This window comes from Rhincodon typus, chromosome 15 (assembly GCF_021869965.1).
Source record: "Rhincodon typus isolate 14 chromosome 15, sRhiTyp1.1, whole genome shotgun sequence".
NCBI lineage: Eukaryota > Metazoa > Chordata > Chondrichthyes > Orectolobiformes > Rhincodontidae > Rhincodon > Rhincodon typus.
Genome location: NC_063346.1, coordinates 49,081,851 through 49,095,176, shown reverse-complemented (window position 1 = coordinate 49,095,176; position 13,326 = coordinate 49,081,851). Strand labels below are relative to the sequence as shown.

At 40.0% G+C, this 13,326-nt stretch overlaps 1 protein-coding gene across 1 annotated transcript in view; it reads left to right on the top strand.

The window, feature by feature from the left end:
• The window catches only part of slc12a3 (solute carrier family 12 member 3), a 57,194-nt gene extending 45,870 nt beyond the window's left edge, over positions 1-11,324 (top strand). Inside the window, exons 21-25 of the mRNA XM_048605699.1 lie at positions 4,759-4,870; positions 7,479-7,565; positions 7,702-7,837; positions 8,116-8,183; positions 9,084-11,324. Of these exons, the coding sequence (XP_048461656.1) occupies positions 4,759-4,870; positions 7,479-7,565; positions 7,702-7,837; positions 8,116-8,183; positions 9,084-9,225 (545 nt within the window). The 3' untranslated portion in view covers positions 9,226-11,324. The remainder of the gene's footprint in view (positions 1-4,758; positions 4,871-7,478; positions 7,566-7,701; positions 7,838-8,115; positions 8,184-9,083) is intronic.
• Positions 11,325-13,326: the final 2,002 nt, after the last annotated feature.

Sequence of the window (13,326 nt, the reverse complement as noted above, 5' to 3'; positions counted from 1 at the left end):
GCATGATATGAGGGCAAACGGCATCAGAGGAGCAGGAAAGCTGACATTTCGGGTCTGGAAGGGTCCAGACCCAAAATGTCAACTTTCCTGCTCTGATGCTGCTTGGCCTGCTGTGTTCATCCAGCTCTACACCTTAATATATCATGCTTGAGATAATGTCTTCTTTACCACCCTATCTGTGTGGCCACTTTCAAGGAGCTATGGACTTGAACCCAGAGATCCTTCTGTATATCAATGCTGTTCAGGGTCCTGTCATTAACTGTATAAATTCACGAAACAATTGCAGAAAGGTCCTGGTAAAATGATAATGCCCATTGTTGGCATCTGGTTTACATACCAATGTAATAACATCTGTGAACATGTTGATTAGAAAATATCTACAGCATGGGTGGTTAATACCTGCAGCAGTAATGATATAATGGAGTGTTAATTTGTGTGCACTCTCTATAGATAATCTCACTCTATTAACCAAGCCAGAAAGTACAAATTTTATTTTAATGCACTCATGCAATATTGTTAATTTGACAGGAAAATATCCCATTAGTTATTTCTAGCGCTCTATAGACAGTAATATTGATTTTGGTCACCTGTTCATTAATACTTTCTGCACATCTTTTATAGTCAATTCACATTTGGAGGAAAAAACACTTATCATCAATACTTGTAACTCAGAAAAACAACACACAATCTGGAAGAATTTCTCCTGCCAGGGTGTGCTTGGTGTTATTCAATATCACTATTTTATGGATGGGTATAATTGGATTCTATTTTATCCGTAACTTCACAGTGTAGAAAGATCAAATGATTCCTGAGCAACAGAGTGAAATCGTTTTAAGAAAAAAGGTCTTCACTCTCAGTTAAAGCCCTCAGGTGCCTCTGTACAATGGGGCTGAGGACAAAGACTGAGTGTCCCACTTGTATCTGCTTTCTTGATCAGCAAGTCTGAAGATATTGAAGTCTGAACCCATGAAAGCACCAGAGTAAAATAAGATAATGGATAAGTGGACAAAAAGACAAAATTAAACTCAATGGAAAAGACTGTTGGCAATCATGTGTTGGGTAAAACAGGTCACTGATTCACCTTGAGTCTATTATGCCCTCCTCTCTTGGCAATTCTGCAAAGCCTGATCATAGTGCATTCCAGACTCTCTCAGCTCACTGTGTGAAAATGGTTTCCTTTGATCACTTTATGGTTTCTTTTAGTGATTACTTTAAATCTGTGTCCCCTTGTTCTCAATCCTTTCATGTAGGAAATTTCTCCAAGATGGCAGCAGAGTAGGACTCTTCAGCCAGAGTTCCTCTGCTCCGTTCATTTTTTTCTTTTCAGGTCCTTTTTGTGTTTTTCTTTCCTCCTTTGCTCTTGCCTGCTGTACCTGGGTGACATCGGTGATGCCCTGGCCTCAGCGCAGACTCAGACTCCCGGCCTCAGCAGCTAGGCCTGATGTGGACTAGAGACTAGGTGCCAGTGTGGACTGGGTTGCAAGGACTGTTATTCTGAACTTTTCATTTTCTTTATTTTTCTCATTTATTCCTATGATCTGTAGTGCTGGACTTCTGCTTTTCTTTATTTTTCTGATTTTTTTTTTTCTAAAAATTTGCACTTAAGAATCTGTATCTAGGTATCTTTTGTACCTAGGACAACTTGTAAACCTTTCACTATACTCATGAATACGTGACAGTTAAGCTAATTGTAAATTCTCCCTATCTACTTTATCCAGACCCCTCATGATTTTGAATATCTCTAGAAAATCTCTTCTCCTCTTTCCTCTAAGGAAAACATTTATAATTTCTCCAACCTAACATCATAACCGAAATTCCTGGCTTTTGGAGCCAATTTTGTGAATGTTTTCGCACTCCTTTTAATGTTTGAACATCCTTGCTAGAGTGCGTCAGCTAATAAAACAGATGATAGTGAATCGTTTCTGTTTTGCGCCACTCTCTGATTTTAAGTTGTTATGTGTATTTTGATGAGGCCTAAGATTATCAAGCATCAGGAACATCAACACAGCACGTTAGCAGAATTGTGCTTGCTTCAGGGCACGATGAAAATGTGGCTATTTACATGCCACTTTAAATTCATGGAGAATTTTCAGAAGAATAACAGCATTGACATTTGTAGAACTAAACCTCAAAAGCTCCCCTCTCTCCAACATGGAGACAACATACAATTGTCTCAAATGATTCCCGCATCTCACTTTACCATTTTTCGACTCCCACTTTCAACCTAAAGCACTCTGTTGATAGTTACTGCCAGAAGGAACTGCTGTGACTAAACTTTGGGCAGCTTTCTGAATTTCTGGGAAGGGGGGGCATTAAAAGAAACTGGGGTCATGAATGTCTGAAGGTTGGAAGGTGCAGCGATGGTCACTGAAGCTGACCTGAAGGACTGGCTTTAAAAAAAAACCTCTGAGCTGTCAAGCGGACACATCAGATCTGTATAAAAGCTGGCCTTGCAGCTCTCAATTTCCGGCTGCTTAAGGATGAGAAGAATTCCCTCTCTTGGATCCTGGCGTTTGGCACGGTATGCCCCTCTCTTTGCTAGGGTTTTCCTAACACAACTGCTGAGTGCAGTTGCAGATTGCAGCAGGCATTATCGCCTGGACAGAAATAGGTTAAAAGTGAGAGATACAGATACATCAGCTAAGGTAAGCTGTGGTTGGGACAAACATACAGAAACATCAAAAGACGTAGAATGATAGCCAGGCAAGAATGACAGGGGAGAGGATAGACCGTGAGCTGTGTCTTAGTAAATTTTGAGTTGTTTTTGAGTGAGCGACCTTCTTACTTATTCCATCTAAGTATTCCATCAGCTTTAGTCCGGAGCAACATTACAACTAATTTGCACCTACGACATGGCTCATTTATTCCGAATCAGATAGCTTCACAGTTTAATCTGCCATCAATTGTTCTTAATTGGAAATTATACCTAGAATTTAGAGAAGAGGAATAGATGAAAGGTCAGTATTATGACAGACGTTCTCATGATTCCATGTTCCTTGGTCTTTGCTGCTACTGGTGATTGGAAGGCAGCCATGACTCAGCGGTTGCGTTGTCATAGGTTCAGGGGTTCAAGTCCCACTCCAGACACTCTTAACACAGTACTGCAGGATGACTGTAACTGCATCGCTATCAGCTGAAATGTTAAATCATTGCTTTCTGAGGTGACCATAAAAGATCTTGTAACGTTCTTTCAAAGAAGAACAGGAGACTTATTCCTGGTATTTTAGCTAATATTTAACCCTCAGATCAATGTTACAACTTCATTATCGTTATTGCTGCATGTGGGAGCTTACTGTCACAATTTGACTGCGATGTTTACAACATTACAACAGTGACAGCAATTCAAACAATAATTCATTGACTGTAAAGTGCTGTGGGATATTCTAAGAACGATAGACTCATGCAGTACAGCAGAGGACCTTTGGGAGTCTAAACCAACTAAAACTTCCCTAAATCTCCAATAGTCCCACTTTCCAGACTTGGAGCCATGAATGTTATGACATTTCTAGTTTGTCCGAGTACAAACAGTTTGAAAACAAATTCCATTCTGAAGTCCATTTCCAAGTCGATTTGTACATAAGTTGGAACACAGTGCAGGACGATATAAAGCAGTCGTTTGTAAATACAGGAAATGTTTGTTTGTGGAATATTAAAGTTTACATTCCTGTTTGAGATCACGTGCGTAATCCAGACTTTTGTAAATCGGGAATCCCATATACCTTTTTAAAAGTTGAGGTTTCCTGCCTCAACTACTCTTCGAGTTTCTCACGACCCTCTGGGTGAAAACATTTTTCCTCAAATCCCCATTAAACCTTCTAGCCTTTCACCTGATAATTCCTCCCCTCCCCCCGCCCCAACCCCGACCCTTTGTTTTTGGCCCTTCAACTAACTAGAGCAGCTACTTTCTGTTCACCCTGTCTGTGCCCCTCATAATCTTACACGCTTCAATCACTTTTCCTGTCAACCTTCTCTACTCTAAAGAAAACAACACTAGCTTATCCAGCCTCTCTCTGTAGTGAAGCTGTTCCATTCCAGGCAACATCCTGGTGAATTTCTCTGCAACCTCTCCAATGCAGTTGCATCCTTCTGAGAGTGTGGTGACCAGAACTGCACTCAGTACTCCAGCTGTGGCCTAGCCAAAGTTCTGTGCCGCTCCAACATAACTTCTTGGAATCAGTGCAACAAGGTAATGAAAGTTCCTTCGTGGATTAAGTAACTGTATTGTCATGAAGCATTGCATGATTGTCTCACTGAGTTAAAAAGAGGTTTTTCTAAGTCTGTCTCTGTGTTTTTCCCACTATCTCTTGTTGAGACGATGCAATTAGAAAGCTAGGTCAGTAGCATGTGGCTTTACCATTTCTGGATGGGTTGTGTTTGATGGATTGGATGTTTTTCTTTATCCCCAATCTACTCTTTCCTTGTATAAATCTGCACTGTTTAATTAATGATGTCTTCATTGTGTCTGCCTGTCTCCAGGTCTGACTGTGGGCAGGAGATAGGTGAATACCCTAATCCTCAGGTAGACACTGCAGAGTGACTTTCAATGGTGTTCTAAACTGGTCCCTCAAATGTGTGAGAAATCTGATTATCTTTTCTGTCATGTGGAAGTACAGCATGGTAAACATGGGCGCAGTGGAAAGTGGTTAGGAAAGAATGGAAAGAGGTTGATGCAGCTGCAACTGTCTTCCAGGACTGCTCAAAATGGGAATCCAACATGCCGACTGCTGTTGTACTAACCTTTTTTTTTCAACACTATAGGCCTCACTCTCTTAATCCCATATTTGCTCACGCGCAAGAAGAGGTGGCGCAATTGCAAGGTTCGTGTATTTGTGGGAGGTCAGATTAATCGTATGGATGAGGAGAGAAAGGCGTAAGTACATGTGAATTGAGCAGGGATTATTGTGTGTGTGTGTGTGCGCGCGCGCGCGTTGTCAAGCATCCAGTCGTGATGTTTCTGATTTGTGTGACCAGTGTTTAGTCTCCTCTCTCAAGGTTAATGGCTCAGTTTTATGGTGATCAATGATTGAGGTTATCAAGGCATGGATATGGGTGTCACTGACAAGGCCAGCGTTTGTTACCCATCCCTAATTGCCCCTGGGAATACACTATAACAGTTAAGTGGCTTATGAATCTATTTTCAGCCGGCAGTTAAGAGTTAGTCACAGCTGTTGATTTGGGATCACAAATAGACTACAGTGGCATGGCATGGTGGTTCAGTGGTTAGCACTGATGTCTCGGTGCCAGGGATCTGGATTTGATTTCAGCCTTGCACAGCTGACTGTGTGAAATTTGCACATTCTCCCTGTGTCTGTGTGGGTTTCCTCCAGGTACTCCGGTTTCTTCCCTCATCCAAAGATGTGCAAGTTAGGTGGATTGGCCTTGCTAAGTTGCTGATGTTATCCAGTGATGTGCATGCTTGGTGGGTTAGCCATGGGAAATGCAGGAATCCGGGGATAGGGTAAGGAGGTGAGTCTGGGTGGGATGCTGTTCGGAGGGGCAGTGTGGACTTGATGGGCTGAACGGCCTGATTCCACACTGTAGGGTATCTATGTTTCTATGCATTGCAGATTTCCTTTCCCTAAAGGACATTGGTGAATCAGATGTATTATTACAAGAATCTGTTAGTTTAAAGGTCATCATTACTGATGATAGTTATTTGTTGGTGTATATTTATTGAATTCATTGAATTTAAGTTGTCTCATCTGTCATGTTGGGATTTGAAGTCAAATCTCTGGATTATAAATGCCAGTCCTCTGGATTTTGTCCAGTAACATAACCACAATGTGACTTGTTATTCCAGGCTCTGATGTTCCAGATTGCAGTGGTAAATAGTTCTTCTACCTCTGCTGATAATGCTTCATGGACACCTAGTTTTAAGCTCCCACTTCTATCTAGTCTGTCCCAATTTGCATGGTGGTACTATCTTGCTACATAATGGATGATCTCCTTACTGCAAAGACCAGAACTCCTAAATCCCTAGTGAGCCCAAATAATGTAGACTGCTGTCCTCCGTAATTTACGCATATCCAAAATATATCCTTTTAACTTTCTGGGACTCAAAGCCTATTTGACAATGTTGGCGCCTTTAACCGTCTGTGAATGAAACGGTCATCTTGTGGCACGTCACCCAATTGTATTACAAATAATCAAATTAATCCCAAAACAATTACACTAGCAGGTATTTTGTAGAACACATCCTATGTAAAATTGCTATATTAGTGTCTTGGTTGTTTTATCTTTGCACACCATAATGCAGCTGTATTCATGCTTTAGGTATATAAAATGCTAAAAGAGATTGACAGAGTAGATGTAGAAAGGATGTTTCCTCGTGTTGGGCAATCTAGAACAAGAGGCCATAGTTTTGGGATGAGGGGTAACGGATCTAAAACACACTGGAGGGAAAGTCACTTCTCAAAGGATTGTGAATTTGTGGAATTCACTACTCCAGAGGTGGATGCTGGGACATGGAGGAAATTTAAGGAGGAGAGAGACATTTAAGTTAGTAATAAGTTGGAGAACAGCAGGAAAGTGGAGTTGAGGTTGAGATGAGATCATCTATGATTGGCAGAGCAGGCTCAAGGGGCTGAATTGCTTACGCTTGCTCCTACCTCTATGTTCTTATGTTCTAGCTCTGTTGAGATATCTGCTCATAATTGACCACTGGAGACTGAGTATAGGTTTACCATTGTTTTATTTCAAGTGATGCATCACTCCAGTTAGACTACAGTAAGACCTAAAGAATACTGAAAAATTGAGCACCTTTATACCATAAGCATCTTATTACCAAATTCTAATTTTGCTTCTTACAAATATAAGAATCAGATGTCCACTCAGAGTCACAAGTTAAATTTCAACATCATTACCTTCGCCTACACAGGGAATAAGTAATCTCGGATGTTGTTTTCCCCATTCCCTATCAGTGTATGACCTGTCTCTAAATCTGTCCTGGCTGCAAAGCTTGTCTCAGATTGCATTTGTCTTACAGATTCCAGCTAACATTAAGCTCTATGATACATAAGGTTCATGGTTCAAGGTCCATTAATTGAAGTCTTCTCTTCAATCTATATATTTAAAGATTTATGTAAATTTCTGCATTTCAAATCATCCATTTGCTGTAATTACATTGAAGGATTTCCTACCTGTCAATAATCTTAGCCTTTACTACTTTCCAGTAATTTTCAGAAACAAAGTTCTTGCTCCTTGTCACAAATACTTGGTTTAAAAAAAAATCAAAAATTGGAAGAAACCAGTAAATACAAATTAACATTCTTCGCAATTAATAATGCAAATGTTTAATTTTATACACCACCTATGAGGAGGAAAGATTAGTGCTAGCAGGTAAACTGACTCAACTTTTGGTCCCTTGATGTCAGTGACAGTTAACCCAGGATAGGTCTCATTGTCAATATTAAAGAGAGAATTTGACAAATTTCACAACAGATGAAGATACTGGATTAATAACTCTGTCTCTGTTGTAGGATGATTACTCTCTTGAACAAATTCCGCCTTGGTTTCCACGAGGTCCACGTCCTGCCAGACATCAATGAGAACCCGCGTCCTGAACAGTAAGGAGCACTGTAGCACAAATGCTATAGCTCTATAAGATTCTGCATTCTGCCACATAGTGCCAGTGATTCTACTTTTACGTCTTTGATTTCGTAAGCCGTTCTTTCAATCCCTCCTCTCCCACTTTTGTTACAGCTTAAAGAGATTTGAAGATCTGATTGCTCCCTTCAGACTGAATGATGGCTTCAAGGATGAAGCTATTGTTAAGGACCTGAGGAAAGATTGTCCTTGGAAGATCTCAGATGAGGAGATTAAGAACAGCAGGACAAAAGTATGTAAAGATCTGGTTGAAGATTTCGTTGATTGTGAACTGGAATGGCTTGAGGACCAGTTTGATACTAACTAGACTAGTATTGATGCATAAATCTAAAATCAGTCTCCTTTCAGGGCTTTTGTACTATTGTGTATGACCAACATTTTTATATTTTGATTTAGTTATGCATCCATTATGTTCATGGATCTGGATTATATGTTAAATTGTTTTTGTATAATTAAAATACCCAAAAAAAATTTAGTGCAAATTAGATAACGTCAATGTGTTACCTGCAGTCACTCCGGCAAGTGAGATTAAACGAGATCTTGTTGGACTACTCCCGTGATGCTGCACTTATAGTTGTGTAAGTATAAGTTCTGTGTGACCCCCAGCTCAGAATGTTTCTGTCCTTCCCTCTAGATGTTGCAAAGCCTCCAGTCATCAGATTTGTGTACCAAAGGCTTAAATTTCTACAACTTATTTTCTAAATTTAGCCTGGTATTTAGTGAAATGAATGAACTTTATTTCAAAATACACTACTAATTTCATAATGTATATCTACAAGATAGATGCCAGTCATTTAAAATACTGATTAGCAATCTCAGTAACTCTCATTCTCAAATAATAATACAGTATAGATTGTTATTTATTGAGTTCTCTGGAAAATATATTAATATTTTACGAAACTATAGTACACAAAGCTGAAAATTCAATTGTAACTTATGAGAGCATATTTATACATGTATTTTATGAACCTAATATACATACACATTTAAATGGTTATTAATAAGTTAAGTTGACTTTAACTAGATTCAGTTGGTCAATTATACAGTGACAAAGTGGCACTGTCTATTTCTATTTCATGCTTCTCTTGGCATTTCCCCTGAATTGAGGTTATGGTTGTTTAAATTTTTATTTAAATTGTCTGCACTACATGGTCAGGATATCTTACCCAAAGAGGCTTAACAAAGGCTTGTTTAAGAGATCTCTACCACTCATTCTCAGAATAGCCTGTGGAAATCTTTTTTTAATCATAGAAGATTTCTTCCCTTCCTTATCATACACTTCATAATTGAATTAAAGTTAAAGCACTGCTTCATAATGGTTTAATTTTTTCGTGAAAGAATTAATAAGAATGGTGAGATTGCATACTTAAGTTACACCAAGGGTATCAGTTTTGTCTTGAGGCCCTGGAATTCTCAAAAAGAGCATATTATTTAACATTGGCGGGTTTCTGTGGAGTGAAATGTTCTCTTATTTTCAGTACAATGCCAGTCGCAAGGAAGGATAAATGCCCGAGCACATTGTACCTGGCATGGCTGGAGACCCTTTCTCAGGACCTCCGTCCCCCTGTCGTCCTCATCCGAGGAAACCAAGAAAATGTCCTGACTTTCTACTGTCAGTAACACTGGCTCAAAGACTGATCATTCATTCATGTTAACACACTTGAACTAAGTATTTGCACCAACAATTAACAGCAAAATCATGAGCATTTTTTGGAAATTTATCGGTAAAGCTGTATCGAGTTTTGTATGTCTGTAAGTTTAGGATTTGAAAGTACAAAATAGGCGACTTGGAATTAAGAGCAACATGAAAAGTTACAGTGAAGGGAGAAGATGGTTTCATGAATTGGAGAATTTCCTAAAGTGTAAAATCTTACCCGATATGATTGTGACAAAGGTACACGTATCTCCACATCCTTCTCATAGTGGTTGACCACATCCTCCTCCAGGACAGCTCTCCATTGTCATTGAGCTGCGTAGGACTCCTTTGATCTTATTCTATCCTTAGCTATCTAAGCATAGCCAGGGTATCACTAACAAATTCATCCCTAGTCATTTTTTCTCCTCTCTCCAAAGATCTGTTCTTGGCTCCCACCTATTTCCCATCTACATGCAGCCTCTCTGTGACATCATCTGAGACTACAGTGTTAACGTTTGCAAACATTGACACCCAACTCCAACCCTACCACCTCTGTCGACTCTTCTGCTGTTGCTAAATTATCAAACTGCTGATTTGACATCCAGTATTGGATAAACAGAAGTTTTCTTCAATGAAATATTGTGAAATGTGAAGCTGTTGTTTTCGATTCCCACTCCATTTTCTAGTTGCCAATTCCAACCCTATCTCTAGAACAGTGTGAGATGAGTTCAATCTGCTCATAAGCTTTGCATCACATCTGAGTTGAAGCTGAGTTTCTGACCTCATATTCACACTAAGACTGTCTATTTGAATCTGAATGATATTGTTAGACTTTCCCTGTTTTGCTTACTTGCTGCTGAAACACAGATCCTTGCATTTGTTACCTCTAAACCTGCCTATTCCAATACACTCCTGGATTACATCCCATATTCTACTCTTCATAAGCTTAAGGTCATCTATAAACTCCTATGTCAGTCTCTTAACTTGCAGCAAGTACCATTTTGTTATTACCCCTGTGCTCGCTGATGCACAGAATTCTCAGCTTTGTTTTCAAACTCCTCTATGACTTTGTTAGTTCCTATCTCCTCCTGCTCCATAACTTCTGTGATATCTTTACTTATTTAATTCTGATCGCTTGAGCATCTCCATCAATATCATGCCTTGGCTTGCTTAGAATCTGAGCTGTGGCATTCTGTCCCTACATCTCTCACTTACTTTGCTACCTTTAACCTATCTCTATAACCAAGCTTTTATTCACCTGACTTAATATAACCTTATTGATTAGTTTCATTCTTATTTGATAATGCTCCTGTGAAGTGCCTTAGGATGTTTTGACATGTTAAAGGTGCTACACATATTACAACAACTTGGATTTCTTTTCACCAAAGTAGTAATATTAATGCAATAAAGGAAAAGTCAACTTAGAATGAATATTGATATATATGATACACCATGCAATTAAACTTAGTCGCGTTGCTCACCGCAATATCCATTGTAAAGCATTGGATAATTTGAATATATTATGCTGTCAAGTGTGTTTATCATGGATTCAAGAGAGACTCTTCAGAGAAAGAAACTAGAAAAAGCAGGGTATGACATGTAAAAAAAAGTGTTGAGACTGTCCTGCGGAACTCTGCCTTATCCAAAATACTCGGACACCAATTGTTTAAACAACTAAGATGACAGCAGTCCTTAGTGGTGTGTCATGTTGTTAAGTGTGGTGCAGCAGGAGTGGTGGGGTGCACTTCTGAGCTGTGATTTCCTATACCATCAGCTCCTGATCTTGTCAAGATGCACAATTCGTAACAGGAAGACAGGATTAGAGCTGAAGATCCTTGAAAGAAGATTCCTGGAACTGAAGGAGATTTAATCAGCAGGTCACCACTTTGGGAAGTGATGCACAATTTGATAGCAATCCACAAGATGGCTACTGAATCAATAGTTTTGATTTTGAAGACCTAGAGCTTAAAAGTAGATAAAATTCAGATCATTGATTATGCTCTTCTTAGACATGTAACCTTTTGATAACATTGCCCGAGGAGTGGGTTCATGATTGATTGCAGTAAATAAATTGATAAATTTATTGTGTAACTTATTCTGGGAGTTTCCTTTGAGCTTCACCTGCTGTTTACACACAATTGTCATACGTTCAGAAAAATTTTAACTGTGGTGCCATAGACAGCTGAATTCCCGGCCTAAGTCCTTCTCCATGTGGAATCGAAAGCAACTAAGTGATTCAATTGTAGGGCTTTGTGAAATTTCCTGGTAATGAATTGAAGAGTATTTCTGGAGACACTTGTAGTTTTATCACTTAAAGGGATAGAGGTCCACTAATGGCTGTTACTCAGGCTGACAACAAGTTGAAATAACTCTACACAGGCAGCTATTCCATCACCAAGTCATCCTTTTATTTACTTGTGGAGAGTCCTCGACGATAACTGTTTCTTCACTTCCCTGAAAGCTATGGCTTAGCTATGCAACCGTTTCCAAGGCTGACCCCTTTTATTTTTTGAGAGTTGACCCAAAAAAGGTGCCACAATCCAGGCCAAGTTATGTATGAACTTTCCGTAATAATTCACCAGCCCAAGGAAAGACCTGAGCCCAGGTACAGACATGGGACCAGGGCACCTTTGATCGCCCTCACTTTATCTTCCAATGGGTGTAATGTGGTCTTGTCGAATCAGTAGCCCAAGTAGGTCACTTGGGGTGCCTAGAACACGTTTTTTCCCCTTCTAAGGCTTATGCCCACCTGGGAGAAACGTCTAGGTACTATGTCCAAGTTCTCTAACTGCTCTTTATTGGTCTTCCTTGTTATTAACATGTCATCTCGATTAAATGGCAACCTGGGGTAGCCCTTGTAAAATGTTCTCCATTGTCTGCTGGAAAAGGGCGCAAGCTGATGATACCCCAAATGTCAGTCTTGTATGTTGGTACAAATCCTTATGGGTATTAATTGTCGCATATTTCTGGGAATCCTCATCTAGCAACAATTGCCAAGTACACATGGCTCATGTCTAGTTTTGTGAAGGACAGACCCGTTGCCAGCTTTGCATATAAATCCTGTATGAGGTGGGGGAGGGGGTTGGGTGTTTATCCAGCTGTGAAAAGCGATTTACTGTTTGTTTAAAATCCCCACAAAGGTGAACCAATCCAGTGGGCTTCACAATCGGTATGTCTGGTGCTGCCCATTCCTCAAACTGTACTGGTTTGATGATTCCTTCACTTTCCAGCTTTCTGATTTGTGCATCTACTTTTGTCTGTAAGACCAATGACACTGGGCAGGCCTTGTAAAATCGTGGAATTGTTTCCTGGTCAACATGCAAGGTGGCCTTGGCTCCTTTGATCGTCCCTAGACCTTCCTGAAAAACTTCTGGGTATTTAACTTAAAAATTCACTTTGGCAGCCATTTGCTAATCGTAAAATGTTGAGCCAATCTAGGTGAATCTTTCTCAACAAATTTCACCCTATAAAGCTTAGGCCCAATCCTTGTACTACACTCAGTGGTAACTGAACTAGCTACTTCTCACGAGAGACCAGAACCAAAATTGTATCCTCAATGTGTAGAGGTTCCCCTGTATAAGTTCAGTCTGACCAAGGTCTTCTGCGAACTCAGGGATTGAAGTCCTGAGTGAGTTTTGTTAAAGACTGGTCCTGCAGTCTCCAAAACGGGTGCACCAGTATTGACCTCCAGTAAAACCAGGTGACCATTTAACCAGACATTTACATTTGGTTCTGATTTGGATGTTGCTAAGCAACTTAACTGGTCCAAACCAGATGTAGGTGGACTTCCCAGGGTGTTCATGGTCCTGGATACCAGCCTTTGAGTTCTCTTACTCAATTTAAGTCTATTGGGATTCTGTCTTGAGTCCACATAGCAGCAACTAAAATGGCTTGCTGGCCCAAATCCTGCAGAAAATGTTAACTATTTGGCCGAGACTTGGCTTTGTTTTGGGGTTTTGCTGTGGGCTGACCTAGAGTTCCTTTGTTCAGGATATGTCCTGAGCAAGGTTATGCAATTGTCTTCACTCAAGTGATTTTTCCCAAGCTCAGTTGGACTGACGAGGGTGTCCACATCCATTGGAATA